We start from the raw sequence: 26,811 nt of genomic DNA, 5'->3' as shown, positions 1-26,811 counted from the left end.
ACTAGGACTTCTCCAGAGACTCTTGCAAGGCATCCCAGGTGTCATCCCCTATTTCGATGATGCATCAGCATCCAACAACACCCAACTCCTCAACCGTCTGCGAGTGGTACTCATCTGCTTCCAGGAAGCTAGCCTCAAAGTTAAAAAAGAAAAGTGCAAGATTGTTGTTCCAAAGGTAGAATTCCCTGGCTATCTTATTGATGCCTCTGGGTTACACCCTACACAGGCAAAGGTCCAAGCCATCCAGGAAGCTCCCACACCGAAGAACAAGACTGAACTCCAGGTGTTCTTGGGACTCCTAAATTTCTACAGCGTCTTCTTGCTGCACAACGCTTCTGTAGCTGAGCCTCTCTATCACGTGCTTGACAAGATGATGTCTTGGTCCTGGGGTCAAAAAGAAGCTGGTCCTCTGTTGGAGCGGGAAAATACTCTCTCCTAATTGATTGTTTGGCTGATCAGTTTCATATAAAAGGAGCTGTGTCAGCCAATGAGAGATATTGCCTCACAGGTAACATTGAATAAAGAACTGTTAGAAATCACTCCGGCCTCACCTCCATTCTTCACCCAGAACTTAAGAATTTACTTTAAAAAATATATATTTTCCATGGGTGGTCCCAATGTTAAACTTTCTTGAGTGTTTGCTTTTGAGGTCCCCCCCCCCATTATAGGAACAGCTAAAATAGCCACCCATAGTGTTGGAGAGAAAATCCATCTGGTTCAGTTCCAATCCAAGAGAAAGGCCCTGGAAACAAAATGGAGGCTAGAGGCTGATTGGAAAGAAAGGTTCTCTTTATTGATGAAGCAGAACCAACCACAAATAATTCTGGGCAGTTGACAAAATGGAGTTGAGAGTGGGTGACTTTTATAACTTCTTTGGGCTTTGTATTTGATCTTCCTGTTCCTGTGCAAAAACATGCCCTTTAATATTCTATTGGCTGTTAGATTCCTATTGGGTCATGGCTAGCTCTATAGCAGGAGTGTCAAATTTGTGTCATCACGGTGATGTCATATGTCATATAAGGACTTTTTTCCCCTTCACTAAACTGGGCGGGACCAGGGCAAAGGCCAGTACATGCCACATCCAGCAAGTTTGACACCCCTGCTCTATAAGCAAAAGGAGAAATGCAAATCCTAGGTGTTTGTCTGAGCTAATTTTGTCAACCTTTTTTGTTTGTTGCTTATCTGAGTTTCTCTCTTCACCCAGTCTTTCTGAAAGGATTATCAAATCTGCATTTCTAAACGCTAGCCTCCTCAGTTTCTGCTTGGGTCAGGGAAACTGGGGCTGGTTTCTGCCTCTAAGATTTTTATTTCTCCTTTAGGGGAGATATTTTATCCTGCCTTTTTTAATATTTCTCAAAATATTTCATTTTTCTAAGGGTGGGGGGGGGGAGGTTCCTACAATAGTTTTTGATTTCACAGGTGCTTAGTCCCATCAGGACAGGATATTGTCAATTCACGTGTCACTTTTCAAGGCTTCCTTGCTTCCATCGGCACCGAAACTCTATTTTTCTCCCATCTCCATCCCTTTTCTCAGTGGGCTTTTCTCCAGCGAACTGAGATTTTAATTCCTAGAGACAAAGCAGCATGACTAACTACCAAGCGCCTTGAGCAGAGGAGTGACGCCGAACAACCACCAAATACAGCTGCAGTATTTGATCATTCGGTGCAAAATGCCCTTTCCCAGAACAGCAGGACATTATTTGCATTCTTTGAACGCAAGCTGCAGATCGCTGTTCCAACCAATCTGTTTTCCTACGCACGCGGCTCGCAAATTCGCAGAAGGTTAAGCGCCCACTTCTGCAAGACGAGAAGACGAGAGTAGAGCAACGCCCCTAAAAAAAAGGAGGCAGCCCCGTAGAAGCGTCACAACCCGGTCTCTTCCCTTTACGGCAGATCGGCTACGTCTCGCTCTCAGGCTGATTTAGGACTCTAAAGTGGGAGCGTGGGGCTGAGGGAGGGGGGGGGGAGCCTATGCCGTCATCTTTGTGCGACACGAGGCAGGAACAGAGGGAGAGACGCGCAATCCCCTACGCGACCAATAGCGTTTGTTTTCATCGGCTGTCATGGCCTCCGCGGAAGGCGAGGTACGCTTGAATCCGCCCCAGGATCCCTCTCTGCCGAGGGATTCCTTCGAAGAGACGGTCGGAGAGGTCCTGAGGGGTTCCCTGCGTTCGCTGCCTCGGTTGATTGGGCAGGTAAGTAAGGAGGGGGAATGAAGCCATACCTCCACTCGGCAAAAGGACGGGTGTCTAGATAGCGGACTTCCCTAGCGGCGTCGCCTTTGCTTTCCCGATGCCCGGGCGGGGTGTGTATGTGTGTCTGTGGAAGACTCCGGAGATAGCGGGGTTGAAACGAGGCTTGCTTGAAGGGACGAGAACAAGAAAGGTTGCTCAGAGTTGCCGTAGGAATCGTCCGAGGCGAGCAAAGGATGAACCAGCAGAGCCTCTGATTTCGGCTTGGCGTCGAGGAGGAACCGCGCTAAACGTAGCGAGCGCGCCTCTTCCCACGTTTTCTCCTCCACGCCTTGAGATGCCTTTCACAGTCGCCTCTGTAAATTGGGGTGCATTGCCAGATTATTGCAGCTAGTCTGAATGGGCCACAAGGAAGGAATTCACGTCGCCTTCTTTGGAGGAAATCCCTGAGACGCAGGGAATTCCTTTTGAGATGTAATTGCTTAGGCATTCACGATTTGGAGTATTTTGTAGGGTTTTCTTTCGTGCTTGATTTAGTTTTGAAATGGCATCTTTCTTTGATGTGGTGCCTGGTGCCTTGTTCTCTGTCACTGTGACAGAGTTACCAATGGATAAAGGAAGCTTTCAGAATGGCAAATATAGTCTTTGGATAACCAAAGGTGCTTTTTTTCCAAGAGGCAACTGGACTTTCTGGTTTTTTTTTTCTTTGAAGACATTTCGCTTCTCATCCAAGAAGCTTCTTCAGCTGAAGAAAGTCCAGTTGCTCTTGAAAAAAGCACCTTTAGGACAACCATGACCTGGATGGCTGTGAAGCTCCATAGACATTTAAATATTTAAATACCTTCCATAGCAGAGAGAAACAGATGTGACAGTATGTTGTGTTCCCATGTATGAGGGGTTACATGAGTTTCACACACACACACAAACATGCACACTTGTTTTATCTTCTTTTCATTTCTTTGTTCTTTTTTAAACAATTTCCTTGCTTGCTAATTGTATAGGTGATATCTAATAGTCCGTCAGCCATGAATAACGAATGGCTTTGATTCAAAATGGATGTTGTCACTTTATCTCAAGAAGGGAAGGGGATGGAAAAACACATAGATTTCAAAATGTTTACAATATGTTTACATATGGTTTTAAATAACTGACTACCTAGGCACATTATATGTAAGTTTGAAATATTATAGCCTAGTTTTGGGGGGGAAAGGTTTTAAACTTTAATTTGATTTTAAACTTTAATTTGTGTTCTCAAAGAACATGTACTCTTGAGTTAGGTGAAATGTAACAAATGCAGTCCCATTCTCAAAATCTTCTTTTGCATCCTTGAAGGTTTTCTGCCTATTTTGGTTAAAAGTAAGCACCTATTTATTCAGATGCCATACTTCTAGTTACATTGCTACCATAGTAAATGATGTAGTATGTTATTTTGATCATAAACTTTAAAAAGTATACTGAAAAGTTTAAAAAGTTGAAGAGGGAAGCCATAAGAATCTATAAGAATGCTAGAAACATTTGTTATAATTAGGAAGAAGTAAGAGAACCGTGAGCTATAATTTCAAGACTTGTAATACAGTATGTCTTTGCCACAATCCATCTAGTAGTGAATGGAAATGAGGGTAGGAATTAGTTGACTGCCTACTTAAAGTGACATTTTCTCCTTTAGATGAACAAGTGGATTTAGATCTGGAAAACAAAAAAATCATTTATTTTGTGGCCTTGGCTATTTTTCAGAACTATTATACTTCCATGATCTGTTAACACTATTAAAAATCTACTTCACTTGTAATGGTTGAAAATAGTTTTTACAACTGAATACCATAGTGTTGTGAGTACATACTCAAAAGTAAGCCATTGAACTAAATTTGAATTTCTTCATATAGAATTGGAACCAAAAAATTATATAAAGTTTGGAACAAATAGAAATATTTTGGATTTTTTTATAATTAAAAACTGCTCTCTTGCGCTTTGTTTAACATATTAATTTTACAACTAAGTGAACTGGAAGACAATTACCAAAATCATTGGAGCTTGAAATACAGAACTAATTATACCAAAATATAGGCTGAGACCATATTTATAATATCCAACAACATTATATATATGTTACTTCTCATAATATCTTTTAGTACAATTATGATTAAATGAAGATATATCTTAAAAGATTTAAAATGTATGTTTTATAAACTGCACAAGAAAAAAATATCCTCTGGATTTAGGAATACCTAAAATATTCTTACTTAATAGGAACTTCTCATGCTGTGTAGCAGTTGCTGATGACATGAATAGGGGAAAGCCATTGATAGCAACCAGAAATAGTATTATGATGATTGAGTTAAGCCAGAATGCATTAATCATCTAGCTGTATGCTCTTTACTTATTTAAACATCGGAGAAATAGGAACTGTCCAAATTCTGTTGAGAAAGATGGATATATTTGCAAATCTATTTATTTTAACTATCGTGTTTAGAATGATGACAGTTTGTTATGTCCAACTTCTGCTAGCAGAATAAATACTAAAATGTTTTTTTTATTATATTTTTAAATTGTTTATTAGATTTATAATCTGTTTTTCTTTAGAACAGGCATATCCTATGGGCCACAAGCAGCCCTGGACAGTTAATAATGCAGCCCCACAAGATCATAAACTTTCAATATTTTCCTCTTCATTCAATGTGGCCCAGGCAAGCCAAAAGATTGGACATGCCTATTTTAGAAGTTTAATATAACATACACAGCACTTTCATCAATTCTACAGTACTAACCCTGTGAAGTGGATTGGGCTGAGGAATGTCGGTGGCCTTAACTTGCCTATTCGTTTCCATGGTTGAATCTGGATTTCAATTTGTGTGGAAGTAACCACTACACCACAATTTTACCAAATATGTTGGGGATCATTTAAAACAATTTTAGATGGAATATAGACAGAAGAGATGAAAACATATTCCATATTTTCAGACCCTCTACTCTCTACTCATACAGAAATCTGTTTATCTTAGATTAGATATATTAATTTATTTCATTTGTATCTCATCACATTTCCATAGAATTCTCAGCAGTTTTACAAGAATGCAAACATTAAAACATCTATAATCCAGTAAAATCCAAAAACCTAAGGCACAAGCTAGAAAAACCTGAGTTCCAAAACATGAAACTGCTAGAAAATAATCTAGAGAAGAAAGGTTTCAAGCCCCAAACACTCTCCAGAAGAGGTCCATCTTCAACTGAGGGCAAGGCATATCTTTATATCTTGTGAAGCTTGTGATTATAAATATAATTTATAATCATTATGAATACCTCAATTTACCAGCAAGCTGAAATTTGACAGCTACAGAAATCAGTGAGCCAGAATTTCTGGAAAAGGAAAAGAGTAATTTATTTCCAATAATCAAAACAAAGTTAATTGGTCTCCATTAAGATGTTGCTACCACCAAACTTGGCAAAGCTGAAATGAACTGTAATAGGCAACTGGACTTTCTGGTTTTTCTTTGAAGATATATCGTTTCAGAAGATAGATAATAAAGCCAGATTTTTATCCATAAATACAATCTTGAACAATATAAAATATACTAATCTGCAATTACATGCAACATATTGCAATAAAAATCCATTATTTACAATAATTAGTATATAAAAGTAAGGCATCTCTAGGTTAAATAATATTCTACTTGATCTAGATACAGCTATCTATCATCTATCTATCATTAATTTTTTTATCTTTAATTCATTTCAGGTTTTTCAGTTTGTAATTTGTAAGGAAACGTCAAAATTATTATTGCAATGCTCTCTACATGGGGCTGCCCTTGAGGTGCACCCGGAGGCTGCAGTTAGTCCAGAATGCGGCTGCGCGAGTAGTAACGGAAGCCGCTCGTGGCTCCCATGTGACATCGCTGCTCCATAGCCTGCACTGGCTTCCTGTGGTCTTTCGGGTGCGCTTCAAGATTTTGGTTACCATCTTTAAAGCGCTCCATGGCTTAGGACCCGGGTACTTACGAGACCGCCTGCTGTTATCCTTTGCCTCCCACCGACCCATACGCTCTCACAGAGAGGGTCTCCTCAGGGTGCCGTCCGCCAAACAGTGTCGGCTGGCGGCCCCCAGGAGTAGGGCCTTCTCTGTGGGGGCAGTGATGCTCTGGAACGAACTTCCCCCTGGCCTGCGTCAAGTGCCTGATCTTCGGACCTTCCGTCGTGAGCTCAAAACATATTTATTCATTAAAGCGGGACTGGCATAATTAGCGATGAATTTTAATTGGGTTTTCTTAATATTTTAAAATTTTAAATCTAAATTTTTAATTATCAGCCTTTATAATCTGCTTTTTTTAAATGTTGTTTTAATTATATATATTTTGTTTTTATTTTGGCTGTACACCGCCCTGAGTCCTTCGGGAGAAGGGCGGTATAAAAATTTAATAAATAAATAAATAAATAAATAAAACTGTTTTTTCCTGATAACATGCGTTTTTACATCTTCCCTATTTATTTTGCAAGCTGTTTTCTTTAAAACAATACTTTTCAAACACACTTTTTAAAAACTGACGTATTTGCACATTTTTAAATTTGAAATAAACTTGTGGAGACATCCAGGAGAAGCTTCCAAATCAGTACTGCAAGTGTGCCTGTTAAAAATGAATCCGCTTTAATAGTTTGAAAAGAAGGGCTTTGTATTTAGTCAGATGGATTCTGAATATTTAATTTCAAAGAATTTGTGCAGCAATAATTATTGTCTTTAAAGTCTTGTTATTGGGTCTTCTGATTGCCTGTATGGAAAGCAAGCTGTCAGACTAGGTGGGCCATTGATCTAATCTTGCATGGCAGTTCTTAGGTCACATTTTATTCAGATCTTACCTTCTAGTATAATTGCTAATATTTTACATTGTAATTTTTTGATGTTATATGTTTGGATTTTAAAGTTTAACCTCCAGGAAGATGTGGTGAAAATTAACATAAACTGGGAGAAATTTCGAGGCATATCACTACCCCAGCCTAAATTGCTCTTTACTGCTCTTCAGCAGCATATTTCCTCTTTACAGGTAAATGTTTCTTATTAAGCACTTTTCCAAAACCTAATTGCACAATTCAAACCTTAAATCTACACTACTGTTAAAACTGATGTATTTGCAATAGTTGCAGCTAACTATGTGAAACACCAGAAGTTCTTCACTTCCTAAAGGTCTTAACTGTTTCAAGATAACAGGTTTATTGGAAGTATTGTGGAAATAATATTGCAAGCTGTTCCGGTTAAGTAGATTGGGAAAATGCATTCCTGTTGATTTCTGCACTTCCACTGTAAATGCAGTACATTTGTATCTGGGGTGGTTATAATTAAGCAATAACACGGCAGGTGTATATCATGCTAGGATAATGATTCCATGCGTTGGGTGAGTTCTGCCGTTTGTGGAGTGCTTTCAGTGGATCAAGAAGTGGCATTATCCCAGCGTGATGCATCCTGGCGTATGTGCGTATCAGCAATTAACCTTAGTGCCAGCACAGATCTTTTTAAAGTAACTTTTTTTCTGTGCCTAATGTTTCATCTTATCAAGTAAATAGTTTCAATATTACATCATTTTCATCAGATTCTTTTTATTAAAGTTAAGTTGCATTGTTAGTATCTTGGATCAATTACTAGTGGGAATCTTATGGCCTCAGCCTAGTACTCAGTGAGAGTATATCCATAATTGGTTTGCTTTCCTGTCAAATTAGAAGGTAATGTGGCAGCAGCATCTTCTATGAATACTCCATTGGGAAAAAAATTACCACATTATTGGCACCAATCAATTTTATTATTTTCAAAATAAATAATAATGCTTATTAAAATTCTGTAGATAGGCATAGCATAAAATCCTGTTTTCAGAATTTCCTGACAGTGGGAGCAAGAGACAAATTGAAATAGTAATTGTTGCACAGCTCTTCCTTGTTTGTATTGTTTGAAAGGACTCTTCAGGATTGTGTCATTATTCAGTCTTTTTAAAACACAGAGGCATTAAAGAGCTTTCATTTTTCCTGTATTTTATGACTTAGTGGTAAACATTTTTAAAAAGGAAATATGGTTTTTAAATTAAAATAAAAGGAAGTATTGTAATAAAGAGCATTTACTTTTCAAAATTGGCTGCACTGGGATAGGTATGAGTCTGGAACAGGATATTTATTTTCTCTCTTGTGTTTTTGGTGGCTGCCCTTTCAAGTGGAGATGCTGTCAGTGATGTAATGCTAAAGCAAAACCTTTAACAGAATGAGAGTCTTGGCTCTCATATTAAGGAGGAAAAATACTTAAGCCTTAATGCTCTGAGTAAGCATTTGAATGACATGTAAATTAAGTGGTATTGGTGCCAAAAGCTGCTGCTTTGATTTGGTACAAAATAGATGAGTAACAGACAGATTTGCTCTGATAGTCTGGGCTCTCTAGAGGTTTTTTTTTTAATACACAGATTAGTAAAAGGCAGTGATCAAAAGGGCAGTGACACTTTGAGATGCAGTATTTCAATTCTTATTTGATTAGATTATATACACAATAATGAGAACATATGGTCTCTGAAATTATTTTAAGGAGTTTTAGAAATCCCAGGCTTTTTAAAAAAACCACCACGTTCTGTTGCTTTAAATCAATTTTTCTCTCTCTCCTATTACCTAGCTTTTTATGGAAAAACTTCAGCCTTTGATTAAAGAAGAAAATACTACGCCCATTTATAATTTTAGCAAGACAGAACATGGACATTTTGAAAGTAGTTCAGATGTAATAGATAAAGACCTACAGAAGGAAATGAAACATACAGCCAGTGACTCTGCAAATCTGAAAGAAGCTCCTTTTCGTTTTGACCCAGAAGTAGTTCAGATAAAAGCTGGCAAAGCTGAAGTAAGTGAATGTAGGACCATTTCTTCCTATCAAGTCAAAATCCTTTCAATCTGAATGGCAATAATGAACACTAAATACAAATTGTTTTTACCTACAGATTGAAAGACGAATATTGGCCTTCATTGAAAGGAAACAAGCTGAGATCAATGAAAACAATGTCAGAGAATTTTGCAATGTTATGGATTGTAATCAAGGTAGCTATGCAGCCAAACTTTTTACAACATGACCATTTTTCTTCCCCTCCTCCCCAATAAAGACTACTCCTAAAAAGGAGCTAGATTGCCTATTAACAGTGAGAAAAGTACCAATTAAACAAAAATTAGATGTTTTTATTTCTCAGTCATTTACCCTTATAATAGATCTATACCATTTATAATAAAATTGCACTGACCCCCATCTTATTTTTTTCCAAGTATATGTCTATGGAAAAAGATCTTTGGGATTTCCAAGTATATGTAGTCTTTTAGCCAGTTTCCTAGAATACAATGCAGCTGATATATATTTTTATATAGGCCTTGGACTGTAACTTATATGGGAGTAAATCCCACTGAATTTAGAACCAAACTGTGGAATAAAACAAAAAATACTGATGATTTATTCACATTTCAAGAAATGTATTAATGCAGTAAATAAGAATAAAATATTTCCAAACTGAAATTTTGTTAAAAATAGAAAAGCTTGTTAAAAATAAAGAAACCAAATTTCATTTAATCTATTTCTTAATAGCATTCCAAATTACTCCAAATTACTTTTGTTTAAATGTGGAATTTGCTAATTTGACCTTTTTTTAATGACTACCATTTATTTAGACCAAACTTCTAGCAAGACTGGTAGTTGTGGTTCTCTTAATGAATTTCCTAAGCAAACATTGATATGATGGGTTGTCATTACACAAGTTTGTTTTTAGAGTTACATTTCGTTCATGCTGTACCAATGAGCTCAGATCTTATTACTAACCTGTCATATTTCTAGATTAAGAGTCTTATTTGCTCGATATTAAAAATTGGGTTCTTAAATAAAAGATAGAAATTTGATATCCACATTATGACTATTTAAATGGGTTAAATAAAATCCAGTTATCAAATTGTATACACAATTTGCTGGCTATAAATAAAACCAAAAACCAAATAGTGACTCATGTATGATGCAAGCCATTTTCTTAGAAACAAAAAAAAGACTCCTCAATAGTTTTCAAGAGAACATATATACCTGTTCCTATCATAAGTGACTTTCATTTCAGAAAATAAATATATTTGTTTCCAAACTAAAAATACCTGTTGAAATAATGTATTAATTATGAAGTACTTTAAATAATATATCTTAACGGAAATTAGCACTACGTTCCTTGCTAAAATCTTTTAAGAAAATAGCTTGCTTCAAAATAAAAAGGTGATTCCAATTATTATGATAGCAATTTTCAATTATGAAAAATACCATTTTTTAATGTCCAGTCTATTTATTTAAAACATATATGTCTCAATTAAATTGATGATTTAATAGTACATATTTTATTGTATATTCTAATGTGTATTTGGTAATATTGCATTTTAGAAATATGCAGTTTTTTAAGATTGTTTACATTTTCACCAGTATACAATCCAATACAATATTTGGGCTAAACCTTACAGACTTCAGTATGATTTTCTTTGGGCAAAGATATATTACAAGGGTCTGCAAAATTATTTCAATGCAGTATAGAAATGAAAAGTAGTAAAAAAATAACTTTTCAGATTAGAATCTGAGTAAAAGTATTACTGTAGACATGCCAGAATTATTCTTTTTATCTTTTGTATCTGACAGACTAAGAATGTAGTTAAAGTAAGGTAAATTTGATTAGACAACTTATCAAGCCATAACGATTTATATACTTATAATTTTAGCAAATTTAGTGAATTAAGCCATGATGTCTTGTACCTTAGGCATAATTTCTGAATTCAACCAATATTTCTCACTCAGTTGGACATTTGGAAGGAATTCTGAGCTCCCTAAGTGGTTGAAATAATGATATTTTTTTGTTCAAAACATCTTTAGAAAACAGCTGTGCTAGAACTGATGCAGTGTTTACACCTTATCCAGGTTTCAAAAGTCATGTGAAAGGTAAGTACTATTATATCTTTCTCTGACCACTTTTCTAAGAGCTAATTAATAAAGGCAAGAGAAGCCTCTTCAGTTTCATTAAATATATTTTTGAACTAATTTCACTGTATTCTGTAAATGTTCATGTTCCTTTCTTTATGCATTTCAAAACAAATCACTGTTGTTAAGTGTTTATCTTAGATTCTGTTAATTTGATAAGCCAATAGCAAGCCATTTTCCCACTTCAATAGACATATCTTTATAATAAATGTGTGCAGAAAGAAATACTGGAAAAGTTCATGGAGGAAAGTTTTGAATAATTGAAGAGATTCACCAACTAACTTTTGCTGAATTTAAATTCTTGGATTAGAACAAATTTAACAAATAAATAATCAAACTGTGAGCATTTTAGCTAATGATCATGGCTCATATAAATTGTTTGGGAGAGAATCAAAACTCTCTTCCATTTCTATTGGTTAGTTCAAATTTTCCATTTTGAGACTATTTTTTTTAAAAAAATGTTCGTTATTTTTAAAACCTTTCTGTATTGTAACTGTTTTATTGTATTTGATCTTTATTGTATATTGGTCATGATATTTGATTAGCTCATTTAATTTATGTAAATAAACAGTAACAATAACATTAAATCAACCATCTTAAGCTCACAGAAGAAAAATGAGATAGAAAATTTTAATTAAAATTATTTAGTGGCTTGTTGCTTTAAATAAAGGATATGAAAAATTCAGGCAGTAAACATTTTTATTATTTTTTATTTATTTATTTATTTATTAGATTTTTATACCGCCCTTCTCCCGAAGGACTCATTATTCTACCATAAAGAAATTGTCTAGACAGTGTCAAGTAAAACTGCCCTTCAATTTTTGTGAACTATCTGCTGTAGCATTTGCTATTTATGTCCCAGAGGTACTTTTTCAAAAGGCAACTGGACTTCCTTTGTTTTTTCTTCAAGACATTTTGCTTCTCATCCAAGAAGCTTGTTCAGTTCTGAAGCTGCTTTGAGAGTTGACATGTAATTCAAAACACTTAGGTTGGATTCACATTGTGCTAAGCCGTGGCATATATCTATTTTATTTTGGTTTTGCATCTTGGTGAACCTAACCACTGTCATGTATAAATGATACATGATCATTTAGCAAATGTAAATTTATAAATTATGATAAAACTTCCATTAGCCTTAGTCCTAAATAGTTGTGATTTTATCATACTGAAAATACATTTCTACATACTGGCTATAATTGGCATATAGAAAAATGTATAGTATAACTGATATTTTGACAAACTTATTTTGTTTTGGAAATGTAGCAATATTTCTGAGCATGAATTATACAAGAAACACGAATGTTTAGTTTTTTAGAAAAGAAAATAGACAATCTGGATAAAATACCTCTCACTGACCATTGTAAAAAAATAGTCACATATACTTAAAACAGGAGATAGCTATGTCTAAGGTTGATAGCTTCTGTCAGGATATAATATTGGGAATAAATTCCATTTAATCTAATGGGTCTTTCAGCTTAAAGTCTATGGACAGATGGACTTGCTCAGTCCTGTTATTTGGCGAAATATTAACCTTGTACTTTTAAAAATCCTAGTTTCTCGAGTTATAAATACTTACGGACCTCAGACTAGAAATCAAGATGCCCAGGTTTCAAATCATAATTCCAACACTCATTCTCATGATTGTGGAAATCAAGCAATAGAAGAGAGACTACAGAATATTGAAGCACATTTAAGGTTACAAACAGGTTAGTAGAATGAGTTTATAGCTGAATTCTAAACTGATGTTTTTCAGCAACAACCAGCAAAAGTGTAATTCCATGCTGTGTCTCTTACTTTTCTACCATATAATTTTTACTGAAACAAAGATTGAAATGGATTAGAGTTGTAAAATCTGAATAGACATAAATGTATTTATGTACAGCATTGTATGATATAGTTCTTCTCTGTTTTGATCAACTTTTTTCCCACCATGAATTTCAGCAATTATTTAGAGTTTTCATAGTAAGCATACCATCCAATTCATCACACTGCTTTCTATCTGGTGACCTGGTAGTGGTAAATAAGTTAATATCTGTTGAACTAAATGACCTTTAAATCATTGAATATAGTAACTATTATCTTGTTTTTTCTCCCCTATTTTAATCTTGTGAAAATTGACTCTTTAAAGCTAGTTATTTGGAGTAATTATTCACTGTATGGACACAAAGATTTCTAAGCCCTTGCCGCCCCCCCCCCCCCCCCCGTTTGACCTCCCATTATATTCTTCACTACTTTGCCAAGGGACAGCCTGGTCTGGTTATAGTGCATTCGACTCTTTTTTGGCGGGGCTGAATGGATAACATTGCTATTGAGTGGTTTTAATGAAATATGAAAATATTTAATTCATAAACTTATTATAGAAATCTACATTGAAACTTGAAGATAATCTATAAAATTTTATTGATGCATTTTGGCAAATTATGATTATCAATACAGCATTTGTATAAAAATATTAAGGTACTATAGATATACAAATACACAATATAGCAATAAGCTTGTCAATAAGAATACCATAATCAAAATAAAATAAAACTCCTGCATTTAGAGTCATTGTGCAAGGACCTCCAGTGATCTAGCCACTTTAATATTTCTGCTTTGTTGAACAGAAAGTAGAAAATTATATCTTCAGAAAATAACATGAAGAAATTGGACCTTTTTAATTTTTAGGTTGGGTTCACAGTTATATTTGGAACCTCTCTTCCATGTATGTAAAGAATTGTCAAGAAAGCTTTATGACTGGGAAGGGAGGGGGGAGGGGGGAAAGGGGGGGGAAATTTTGTAAAACTTTTTCAATAAAAAAAAAGGGGAAAAAAAGAAAGCTTTATGATGTTCCAGCAACTTATTGCATTAGAATATTATTGTTTTGGGCCTTGTCTCTCTCCTTTATTCACTCTTTTATCCTCATATCTTGAAATCTTCCGTTTTTATTTTTAAAATTGAAATCTTCCGTTTTTATTTTTAAAATTGTCCTAGTCATGATATATTTTTGATGGTTTTCCTTCATTGTAGGTGGACCAGTGCCAAAAGATATTTATCAGAGGATAAAAAAACTTGAAGATAAAATTCTTGAATTGGAAGGGATGTCTCCTGAATATTTTCAGTCTATGGTAAGTAATGTTATAAAGTCTTGGAACCTTGTTCTAAATGTCTTGAATGGGGATGTGTATATTTGGATCCAGAGTTTTCGAAGCAGCCTTGTTCAGTTCATCTGAAGTGATAGCTCTGCATGGTGATTTCCATCAAGGTCAATTGGGCTATTAGCAGACACAGGAATTCTGTGTACACACTGGGAAATTCATGGGGTGTTGTTTCAATAAGATTGATTAGCTTTTTAAAAGTGTTCAGAGTGTTTTCCTCTTATATAGCTGTGAAGATTTTTTCTTAAGAGCTGATCTATCAAACAGTTACACATGTACCACACATGTAATACAGAGTTCCTATTTGAGTCTGCTTTCTAGCTAAAAACCAACACTCCAGTTCAGTTAAAGGGAGTTAACAGTTAAAAAAAATCTTTTTCTCAAATTTGCTTTTTTTTTTTACAGAGAAGTGGGGAGGAGGGAAGAGAAAGAAACAGAGAAAAGGCTGAGCAACATGCTTTGTTGCTGGCAATCCTTATGATTTATATTGATATATTGACCATCATTTGTGTTGTAAATGTTGTACCTTGATGAATGTATCTTTTCTTTTATGTACACTGAGAGCATATGCACCAAGACAAACTCCTTGTGTGTCCAATCACACTTGGCCAGTAAAAATTCTCTTCTCTTCTCTTCTCTTCTCTTCTCTTCTCTTCTCTTCTCTTCTCTTCTCTTCTATTCTATTCTATTCTATTCTATTCTATTCTATTCTATTGAATCCTTTCAGAAAGATTAGCATAACAATGATAACATGCATAGTAGAAGCACTTTGCTCCTTATCTGATAGGAGATGAACATGCACCCTGGAAAAACTTAGGTTACATGAGAGAAAAGAAATTTTCTGCTCAGTAGTTCCCATTCATAAAAATGTAGGTCTTTCTAGACAAAAAGGATAGTTACTTTTTATTAAAACTATGGTACAATTGGTAATAACATATTACATATTTGAATTTTTAACAGAATTTGTCTATGAAAAAAAGAAAAATTCAACAAAATCAAGTGAGTCTACTTGTCACATTTATATGTGCTTATAGTTACAAATTTAAGATGCTTTTCTAATCCATGAAATGGAGGGTGTGCCTTTAATTTATTCAGAATGTTTTGTCTCTCTATTACCCAAAGGGTTACATGCTCGTTCTAGTTTGTCTTCCTGCAGTATTAACATCAGAGTAAAATTTGCTTGACCAGCTTAGCAATTCCAAGCTTTGCACAGCAATGTGGCCAGAGTTAAAAACTTTCTTGTTAGGGATATTTAAATTTGGTTCTCAGATTGCTGATTAATTAAACAGCAGTTGTACCAATTTTCCTGGTGCCATTAGTGCTGATAGGGACAGTTCTCATGCCAACTCACTTATTCGGCCAACTCACATAAAAAGCAACGTTTTGCAATTGCCTGAAGTTTTTTTGTGTGAAAAACTTACCAGAAGGATTTGGTGATTCATTGAAAATGAAAAGGTGCTTTAGATCATGCAGCATTACAGGAAAGGTGAAACTGCTTTAAAGAGCTACAGATGGGATTATGTGGCTGTTCTCATATACCCTGAAGAACTTTTTCCATGTTATTTCTGAAGCATTAATTAGCAGTTTCATAGATTCTACACAAATCAGAATCTGACTAAAGCAGTTTTTATTGAAATAATGTTCTTTGAACTACCGGTACTCTTTTTCTAAGATTGGCTTTCAATTTATAAGGTCAGCATTTTGTTTACTAGTTCATTAATAATTTGAAAATTTTTAATTGACAAAGTCTTTTTCTCTCTGTATTCTAATACTAAACATTTTAAATTATCAATTGAGATTTTCCTGCTATAGTCATCAGTATTTAAGTCAGGAAATAACTTTGTATTCATTAGAGCTACGCAATATTTCAGAAATAATTTGGAAAATTATTGAAACATACAGAGGCATGGATGTTGTACTTAATTATAGTTAAAGTAATTCCTGTACCTTTTAAAGCTGTTTCCCCTTCCTCAGGATTTGTAGCTGCTTTCTTTAACTGCCATGTAATACTGACAAAATACTTTAAAAAGTTGTGAGCAGGTGCTAAGTTTCTATTCAGATGCACCTTTTTGTAATTGAATCCAAAGTTTTTACAGATTTGACACCCATGTGACTCACACACATATATCTAATGGTAACTTCAGTGCAATTGTTACTTTGAATTGCAGCTCACTTTTTTAAAATTAGATTTAATGTTAGCTAAAGATCACTATATAAAATCAGGATTCATATTGTAGTTTGAAATCTAAGTTTAAATTACTGTTGCCACCAAAGTAATCTTAGATTCCAGACCACAATATTCTTTAAATTAAGGAAGCTTTGAAACTGGTGTGGAAGTTTGTAAATATGTTGTTCATCCTTTCTCCAGAATATTAACTCCATGCTTGCTCTCAAATTATTTCTTAATTTAAATGTTTTTGCTACTAATTTATGATACTAAGCTCCTGTCTTTTTCTGAATGGCAGAACTATACTCTGGCTGAACTTGATGAGAAGATCAATGCACTCAAACAAACATTGCTGAGAAAAACAAATGAAGGGAGGCCTAAAGTGGTAAATCAGTTTCTTTGATTATGGCAATGAGACTTCATGATGCTTTCATGCATATTTAGCCTTTTTAGACTGAGCTAGACTTTATCTAGCTTTTATAGTGGAAACTAAATGTGTACATGAATTTATCTAATTCTTATTGGAAACTTGGATTAAGTAAACTGTTACTTATCTAGACTGAAAAATGAAAGATTCAACACTTCCCTCCATGAAATTTTCCAGTATTTCTTTCTGCACACATTTAGTATAAAGATACAACTCTATTGAAGTGGAAAAATGGCTTGCAATCGACTTATCAAATTAACAGAATTTAAGATAAACACTTAACAACAGTGATTTGTTTTGAAATGCATAAAGAAAGGAACATGAACATTTAAAGAATACAGTGAAATTAGTTCAAAAATATATTTAATGAAACTGAAGAGGCTTCTCTTGCCTTTATTAATTAGCTCTTAGAAAAGTGGTCAGAGAAAGATACAATAGTACTTACCTTTCACTTGACTTTTGAAACTTGGATAAGGTGTAAACACTGCATCAGTTCTAGCACAGTTATTTTCTAAAGATGTTTTGAACCAAAAATATCATTATTTCAACCACTTAGGGAGCTCAGAATTCATTCCAAATGTCCAACTAAGTGAGAAATATTGGTTGAATTCAGAAATTATGCCTAAGGTACAAGACATCATGGCTTAATTCACTAAATTTGCTAAAATTATAAGTATATAAATCATTATGGCTTGATATGTTGTCTGATCAAACTTATCTTACAAAGCTATAAAATAAATGAAAAACAAAGACTTCTTGTAACTATGAACTACCGTATATACTCGAGTATAAGCCGAGTTTTTCAGCACATTTTTTGTGCTGAAAAACGTCCCCTCGGCTTATACTCGGGTCTATACGGCTTATACTCGAGTTTTTTTTTTTTTTAAGCCCCTCGGCTTATACTCGAGTATATACGGCTTATACTCGAGTTTTTTTCTTTTTCACATTTTACGGACTGAAGCCCTGCGGTGCAGTGAGAGGGCGGGCGGGGGCCGCCAGCCTTCTCAGCTGAGGGAGGAGGGTTTCAACCGGTAGGTGCCTCATTTCCCACCCTCGGCTTATACTCGAGTCCCCAGTTTACCCCAGTTTTTGGGGTAAAATTGGGGACCTCGGCTTATACTCGGATCGGCTTATATTCGAGTATATACGGTAAATGTTCATGGTACCCTTAAAGAGATTAAGATTCTCCTAGTGGAGAGAAGGAGACCCATCTGTAAGAAATTTCTTCATTCGCTTATAGCCTATTTCAGGGGTCTCCAACCTTGTCAACTTTAAGACTTGTGGACTTCAAGTCCCAGAGTACCTCAGCCAGCTTTGCTGGCTGAGAAATTCTGGGAGTTGGAGACCACAAGTCTTAAAGTTGACAAGGTTGGAGACCCCTGGCCTATTTTGTATGAAATTCATACATCATTTTAAGAGAAGCAGTACTTACCAAGGTATACTACAATCCCTGTCCAATCAAATGATGACAATAGTAATCCCAGCCAATGATTGCTCACACTGATTTTTTTTTTTTGAAATCTTAAGATTGAGCATTCTCCATTTGTTGCGAGTAGGGTTTCTACAGGTAAGGTAGATACTTGTCTGGGAGGCCAGTATTGAAAAAAGGAAAAATGACAGTTACATTCTAAGGTCTTCATAAAGAGCCAGAACATAAATTTTGCCATTACCTGCTTAATCCCTCACCTTCCTGCCAGTAGAATTTGTGCTCAATCTTTGGCCTATTGTTCTCGTATCACATTTCTCAATAGATAATGGAACAATATTCCTTTCCTCCTCCCCAGATAGGTATGATAGGTATTATACCAAACTTAGAGTAAGTACCATAAAACACGATGCGTGGAGGCTGAAAACACGATATGCGGAGGCGGCGATCGGCAGCGATGTGTGGAGGCAATCCCCACAGCCTGGAACGGGTCTAAAATGGAGCATGCAGAGGCAAAAAATGCGATGCACGGAGGCCAAAAGTGGCTGAAGGGTGGGAGCTGGTGGGTGGGTGGGGCTTCGGAAACATTCACTGTATAAGATGCACAGGCCTTTCCACCCACTTTTAGGGGAGGAAAAAATGCGTCTTATACTCCGAAAAATACAGTAAGTAAAAAATGTTAGGTGCCTTTCCCAAAAAAATTGTTTATCCCAAAGCACTGGAGGATTTTGAGTAAATATTTATTCCCCTATCTTTTCTGCAGGTGGACCTGATTGAGGGGAATGAGATTGATCCCAAAACATCTTTGAAGGACTAATGTTGAAGTTACCACATTCAAACTTCAATGAAAAATATTTTCATTATGATCTGCCGTGTAAAATGTGTTCTTTTCTTCAAAATTGATTACAGTGAGGAGCATTGACACATCTTGCCGTCTCCAAAATGTGCCTTTTATTCTTTTTGCAGATTTCAGTAAAATGAAGCAGGCCACATATCAGTGGCTTGTAACTAATGCGTTCAGGTATATCACAATTATACAAGATTGGAAAAAAAAATCCCTCCCCATCCCAAATACCAAGTTTCTCTTTGTCTTTAGTGTTTTCCATTTAGAGAGAAAAAGGGGAAATAATTATTTGCACAAGGGCAAATAATTCAACCGGGAGAGTTTCTGAGGCAAGCATGCTTGTAGTTGTGGCATCTGTTTTGTTATTTCCATCTGATCTCCATAGGATCGAATGGATAATAATCACGGCTAGTAGAGCAGCTCTTTAATCAACTTACTTCCAGGGTAAGTTCAAGGTGCTGTTTCTTAGGCTTAAAGCCTTAGACTTTTTGGATGCAATATATCCAAGGTGATACCTCATCCTCTTACGTTTTTCTCTAATTACCAAATCCCTCCCCCCCCCCCACAGCTTTTGTTGCAAGTCTCGAGGCTAAATGCCATTCATAGATATAACAAGTTAACTGATTAAACTCCCCATCAATAAATAATCAGAGATGAATCTTTACGGGAGACTATTAGGAAATGTCAGAACTATATGCTAGATTAGAAAGTTAAGGAAAGGAGAACATGACAACTCAACTGAAGTGTGTCATTGCAGACTATATCTATTGCTGTTTCATTCTCTTGGAATTAATTACTGCTTGTGGTATTCACTGTCCAAAAGCTTGGCATCTATTTGCATTTTAGGACAGTCTTTATATGATAACAAACATTTTTAGCCAAAACCAGTGGTACCTAGATGTTTTACCATTGCACACATGTTATCTTTTTGACTGAATAGATGGGACTATAGTAGAAAAATATATCTGATCTTATTAATTCTTGGTCTGGCAAACTCCAGATTAAACATGTTATAAATGTGTTACAAGCAGTCCTTCAGTTATGAGCATAATTGAGCCCAAAATTTATGCTGCTAAGTGAAATTTGTTAAGTGAGTTTTGCCCCATTTTACAACTTTCCTTGCCACAGTTGTTAAAGTGAATTATTGTGTTTGTTAAGTTAGTCACATGGTTGTTAAGTGAATATGGATTCCACATTGACTTTGCTTGTCAGAATGTAGCAGAAGCTGATTATATGACCCATTAACATTAGGATAATGTTAAATCTCTGCTTTTCAAACATACTGATGCATATTATCAGTTAGGATCAAAATATCTGAAGGAATATTGAATTCCACTTATCCGTCCAGTAGACTAAAATCTGTAAAACAGCTGCTACTTTGGGTGCCATAACATTTAGAGGAATAGTCCATTTTTGTAAGGAGCTAATTTACATGTAGAGCTATCCCAGCCGTGAATGTTGTTTCCCAAGGAGCTATGAGAGTTTCTATTGGCTTGCATTCTCTCTTGATTAATAATGCTACTGTTTCTTTGGAAGTTTTGATATAACTATGATTGTCTAATGCAATTCTGTTTAATTGAAATACATTATAAAGCACTAAATAAAAATATTGAAGAACAAAACTGAATAGAAAAAAAGAGAAAACAAAATGTTACACAGATGTGACAGGTTTTAATGGAATTCAGAGAAAGCACACAGTGATAGTGATTTATCACAGTTGACTCTGAGCCAATCAGCTAATGTATTTCAAATTTTAAATGATAATTTGGATAATAAATTTGGAGGAAAGAAGAAAGTGAAACTTGCAGTCTGCAGAGGGATGGGAGTAAAGGATATCTCAACTCATCAGATCCTTTTTTTAAAAAAATGTATTTTGCCTGATCTCCTAGGTCAGGGATGTCAAACTTGCGTCGTCATGGCAGCGTCACGTGACATATTGGGACTTTTTCCCCATTGGCTAAACTGGGTGGAGGTGAGGCCAGCATGTGATGCATCTGGCCTGCGGCCCACGAGTTTGACACCCCTGTTCTAGGTGGTTATGAGTGACTAACATATTCTGTGGCTCCCTTAATATATAGAAAATATATAGAATTTTATATTTGGATCAAAAACTCCCATATCATCCGTGCTCCACTCCTGAAAATGATGGATACATATGAAAATTGCATTTCTCAAAACATAATTGGGTTCTCAGTAGTAGATCCACATGTATACATTGCCATTGGAGCCTTTGTCTAGTAGCAAGAGATCCCACAAAGAGCCATCTAAAAGGTTTAGAGTTACTCTTTTTATTCTTCTGTGTAAATTCAAGTAGTTGTAACATATATTGAGCAATAATTTTTTCACACACAAAGGGATTCTGTCTGGCATGATTTAAGATATATACCTCCTCCACACTTCATATTATTTCAAACCATAGAGCTGTAGTTTTTTTCTATGTCATAATCTCACGGGCCTGTGAATTAGATCCTGTGAATTATAACTGGAGTGTATTAGAACGTTCTTCATTTTACACACAATAGTAGCACCTTTTATTTGAATCTATACAAGTGATTCAATGCTTATAAAATCAGTATCCAAGGGAAGAGGATAATTATTCTTGCCCTCTTCAAGTGTATGCTTTGATGCCTGAGAATGGAAGGGGTGGTCCTCATCTGTATTAACAGAATAGGAAGAACAATAGAATTTCACAGCCTAAACTACAGGACAGAACATTTGTACAAAGGAGTAAAGTCAGCTTTCTTCCATGTTTTGCAGTTATTTGTGTGTACAGCTTCAAAGAGCCATCACTAATGGTTTGGTTGTTGTTATGTCTGTTTTTATAACTTCTTTCATTTCTAATAGAATAACCCTATATAAATCTGTCTGGCTTGCATTCTTGTTCTTTGTTTTATTTTGTAAACTGCTTACAGTAATGATAGATCAGGATGGCCTATACATTTCATAAACAAACAAATACATAAATGACCACATTGTCTCGTTTGGTAAAAGCCATTTGAAATCGTAACAATTTATGCTGTTTAAAAATAGTATTTTTTTAATCCTATTTGAATACTGAAGTATTCCCGATGGGTAATCTAACATACTGATTGGTCTTATGTTGTTGTCTAATTCTGGAATATCTGCTTTGCAGTCAGTTCTTCAGGGAAAGGAGTGGTTCATCTCTAGGAGACTAATTTTCTATAGCTGAGTGCAGGATTTTAATAAATAAACCCAAAAGTGAAGTGCCTATTTGAACAGCCCTCATATCAGCAGGAAATATGAGTGGCTTGGGAAATTTGAACCATTCAGTATTCTGTCTAACATTGTTAAGAACAGTAATAGATTTTTTTTTCCTCAATAAACATAAGTGATCTCTTTGTTTGATTTTAATTAAGGAACTGTACTACCACTGAGTAGTTTTCACTCCTAAATGCTAAGCAAATAATTTAGAATAAAAACTTAAGAGGTAAGCAGATTTTAAATAAATAAATAAAATTATGCTTGTCAAAGAGAGAACACACACACAGCTCCCACTGGACCAACCCTACCATTAGTCAGAGTGAGCCAGTTCTTAAGCAGCACATGCAGCATGAAGGGGACATATAATAGAAAGCTTTTTATTGGGTAGACTTAGAGTTGCTAGAAGTGAGCTGCAAAAATCTAGACAACCACGAGATGGCAGCAAACATTTCTGCTTCCATCTAGAGATAATCTGGAGTATTACAGTCCAGGCGTAGTAGGACTACAGAATGCTAAGTGGACTGAATTTGACCTAAACAATTCTAAGAATGTGCTTCCCTCAGGTATGGTACAAGTTGACGTTTCCCTTTTGCTGATTTTAATTAAAATTAAATTGTTTTTGAATAAGGGAGATTTCAAATTGTTACCACCACTATGGGCATAAATTTGTCAGTTTTGAGGGAGAATGCAGTCAAGTAACACATTTCCAAAAAATGACACGTGCTCATACAGTAGATAATATAAAACAAAAGAAACAGTTTCTTATTTTTAGTGCTGTATAGAAAGTTGGGAGGGAGAGTGATCTGGTGGCCTAGTGGCGAAGACACTCACCTCCCACTCAGAAGGTTGAGAGTTCAATCCTAGGTAGTGGCAGATGTTTCTCTCCTAGAGTGGAAACAAAAAATACTTGCTGTGAACTCTCATGGTGTGAGGAAGGGCATCCGGCCAGTAAATGCTCAGCTCCATCCAGTTGTACCAACTCTACCCTAAATTAAGGGATTACAGAGTTGAAAAAAAAAGTTGGGAGAAGATATAAACTAAATTACACCTACAATGTGCTTTGTTGAATTGATACTGTCAGGAGTCTGATCACATCAGTTGGGTCATTACCCCAGCCCAGAATTCAGACATTGCTTGGGGGTGGATGGGTTTCTCATCGTTTCCTTCCCAAATGTATACATATACAGAGTTTACACACATACAAGAATATCACATTAAGTGCATAACGTGGAGATCTTAGAAAAACACCTTTGAGTAGTAGGATGAAGATACCATCATGAACAGTAGGTGAAAAGGAACTATTTATTTGCATTCATATCTGGGCAGGTGCTGAGAATGGTGTCACAATGGCTTTAGCAAGAATTAAGCCACTCAGAGTTGGTATTGACAAACTCCTATCAGTCAATTGCAAAAGGCAGCTTTACTCAGAACAGCTTATATCCTGTGACAATACCTTTTAACATTTCCGCATTGGCCTATCCCAGTGCTTGGAAAGAGGTGGACAAAATGCTAAATCCAGTCTGAACATCTGGCTGACTGCGATGAACAATAATAATCAAATGACACAAGGGACAATGCGTTTTTATTTGATTTATTACAGGCCTAACACTATACTCCAGAAATTCCAGATTCTGTTGCTACAAGTTCTATATAGTAAGATACAGTGAGCTGCCTACTAAGTTTTTTGGGATGTGAAGATGAAAATGTCATAAAACGGTGACATGGAAATTAATACATAAACCTGAAACATAAATGATTAATTGTGATATTTTGCAGAATTGCAAAATTAAATCTTGAATTAGACTTGTGCGCATCTATGTTAATACTGTGGAGTTCTTGGTGCTCTCTGAGGTTGGTGGTTTACTTACAGACATTTCATTGTCTACCTAAGTAATATTAGCACTGTATTAATGCTATTAGAAGCTATTACCATATTTTTCAGAATATAAGATGCTCCGGAATATAAGACGCACATTAGTTTTTGGGAAGGAAAACAAGAAAAAACAAATTCTGCCTCTGCCTACCAGCATCCATCGGTATTCATCTGACTAGCATCCTTGCAGCAAGCAGCCTGGTCAGCTTCAGCACATTATCACAGCCTGATTTAGCACAGACAGCTGATTGGAGGTTGGATCAGCCTCCTGAAATATCACCAATCAGCTGTTCCAGGCTGCGGGGATCTCCACAGCCCATCATCGCCTCCATGTGTTGTGTTTTTGGCCTCCACACACCCCATTTTAGATCCGTTCCAGGCTGCGGGGATCACCAGAGCACATTGCTGCCTATTGCTGCCTCTGCGCATTGCATTTTTGGTTTACAAATTACAAATGTGTAACCTGATCACATTTACTTGTAGTGTTAGAATGAAACAGTTTCAAGTGATAAATCCTGGAAAAGTAGAACCATAACCAGCTGATACATGCCTCTGGCCTGCAGTGCATCACCTAATCCAATTGGATATCTTCAGGCATGACAAACATCTAGGAGGATTATTCAGATGTGAGTTTTGAGTTTCTGAGGGATGTCTACAGGGTATGGTCAAAAGATCAAGAAGGTATCTGTAAGTGCTATGGAAACTGCTGTTCTTTATGCATATCATGTCTGCAGCACACATAAGCAGGTGGAGTTTTAATTGCACCATTTCAGCTACCAACTTGATTTTTTTTTTCCTTTTTGGCTATACCATGTAGACAACCTTGTCAGCTTTCAAACCTTGGCTGGTAGAGTAGATCTTATTTTTCAATAGCAAACCTTCAGCCAGATCTGGGTGTCCATTACTATGTAGAACTATAAATTGCAAACTGTTTACAATTTGAAAAATCAATAAAATTATTTTCTGGGACGTATTCAAAAAATCCTACTTCTGTTTTTAGAATATTTTTTTAATATTTACAAATTGATTCCTGAACTCTTAAAAGCCACAAACACAGTGCTATGCACATTATCAAATATGATATGGGGAAATTATATGATTTATAATACTAATATGTAATACTATTATAATATATGGTTACAATTAATTACTTAGGGCTGTACATGGCTCAGAGACAAAGTTTTCAGCCACTGAAAGCTTGACGCAAAGCTTTGATTGAAATGTTATTTGGAATTGTTCTATTAAATGGCATCTGGTACTTAGAGAAACAGCATAGGCATGATAGGTAGGTAAGTACAACATAAGATATGAAGAACTTCCTCTAAATTGGAGAATCCCATTTTAACACTTGACTGCAGGCATTGAGGCTCACAAGCTCAACCACTGCCTCGCACTGAATCTCTCCTTAGTCTAAGTAGAAATGGAGAAATACCATGTTGTACTGGGGTGATCTACTTAAACATATTACAAATCAAGATACGTTCGATGCTCAGCCATTACACACAAAAAGCTTTGACAACAAAGCTTCAATTTTATAAAACTTTCATTCTGGAATTGTTACAATAGCTCACCTCTGTGCTTCCTAAGAGCAACCTACTACCCTCTGCCAGTAAGATTGGTACAGTATATTCCAACAGTGGATAAATAGAATAGAATAGAATAGAACAGACATTTTTTTATTGGCCAAGTGTGATTGGACACACAAGGAATTTGTCTTGGTGCATATGCTCTCAGTGTACATAAAAGAAAATATATGTTCATCAAGAATTCTAAGGTACAACACTTAATGATAGTCATAGGGTACAATAAGCAATCAGGAAACAATATCAATATAAATCGTAAGGATACAAGCAACAAAATTACAATCATACAGTCATAAGTGGGAGGAGATGGGTGATAGGAATGATGAGAAGATTAATATTAGTGCAGATTTAGTAAATAGTTTGACAGTGTTGAGGGAATTATTTGTTTAACAATCTACTACCCTCTGCCAGTAAGATTGGTACAGTATATTCCAACAGTGGGTAAAAAGCATTGCCTGCATACGGAAAATACTGTATTCGTTGTTCCTGTGTTTATGTTCTAGTTTATTTGAACCCTACCTCTTTATGATTATTTCTAGTTTTGTCCTTCCCAGAGAGGTGAGAGTAAATATAGTATAAAATAATTGGCAAAGGAACAGAGCAAGAGTTGGGTAATCGCCTTTATGAATCTTGAAATGAAAAACTGCTTTGTCATGAACAAAACACTTAGAGCAGAAATGAAAAGGACAGGCATTGTTTAAAACCTATTATTTAGAAATACCTAATTTTTAAAGGTTAATTAGTGTAATTTACCCATCTTGAGTTATTGAAAAGGTCCGTACATGAACCGCAAACATCAGTGTTCAGGCTGTATCACTTTTTTGCCCTGCTGATTCATCCACATCTGTTTTGCTTTTTATGACCACCTAATTGAGGCACAGATTTCTGTCCAATACAGATGGTCTACTGTTGATAACTATTTGCATGCTGATTATACTATTATTGCACTGAGGT

At 35.6% G+C, this 26,811-nt stretch overlaps 1 protein-coding gene across 2 annotated transcripts; it reads left to right on the top strand.

Annotated features, from left to right (window-relative positions):
* The first annotated feature begins 2,004 nt into the window (after window positions 1–2,004).
* MBIP (MAP3K12 binding inhibitory protein 1) lies at window positions 2,005–22,054 on the top strand. Of its 2 annotated transcripts, XM_058162279.1 has the most exons (10): window positions 2,006–2,195; window positions 7,103–7,222; window positions 8,821–9,042; window positions 9,140–9,236; window positions 11,074–11,139; window positions 12,732–12,884; window positions 14,188–14,285; window positions 15,276–15,314; window positions 16,781–16,867; window positions 19,099–22,054. In XM_058162279.1, the coding sequence occupies exons 1-10, from the start codon at window positions 2,064–2,066 to the stop codon at window positions 19,150–19,152; spliced, it is 1,068 nt and encodes a 355-aa protein (XP_058018262.1). In that variant the 5' UTR covers window positions 2,006–2,063; the 3' UTR covers window positions 19,153–22,054. The 2 variants fall into 2 exon arrangements, with proteins under 2 accessions (XP_058018265.1, XP_058018262.1); XM_058162282.1 differs by lacking the exon at window positions 19,099–22,054 and having other exon boundaries at window positions 2,005–2,195; window positions 16,781–16,900.
* Window positions 22,055–26,811: the final 4,757 nt, after the last annotated feature.

Source organism: Ahaetulla prasina, chromosome 1 (assembly GCF_028640845.1).
Source record: "Ahaetulla prasina isolate Xishuangbanna chromosome 1, ASM2864084v1, whole genome shotgun sequence".
Lineage (NCBI taxonomy): Eukaryota > Metazoa > Chordata > Lepidosauria > Squamata > Colubridae > Ahaetulla > Ahaetulla prasina.
Note: the sequence above shows the minus strand (reverse complement) of the source record. Positions and strands in the feature narration are given on the sequence as shown.

Excerpts from the sequence above, each read along its gene's own strand:
- MBIP (XM_058162279.1), top strand. The coding sequence starts at position 2,064 with ATGGCCTCCGCGGAAGGCGAGGTACGCTTGAATCCGCCCCAGGATCCC. Across the intron at positions 9,237-11,073 it reads TGTTATGGATTGTAATCAAG|AAAACAGCTGTGCTAGAACT; the intron begins GTAGCTATGCAG and ends AAACATCTTTAG. Across the intron at positions 16,868-19,098 it reads ATGAAGGGAGGCCTAAAGTG|GTGGACCTGATTGAGGGGAA; the intron begins GTAAATCAGTTT and ends TCTTTTCTGCAG.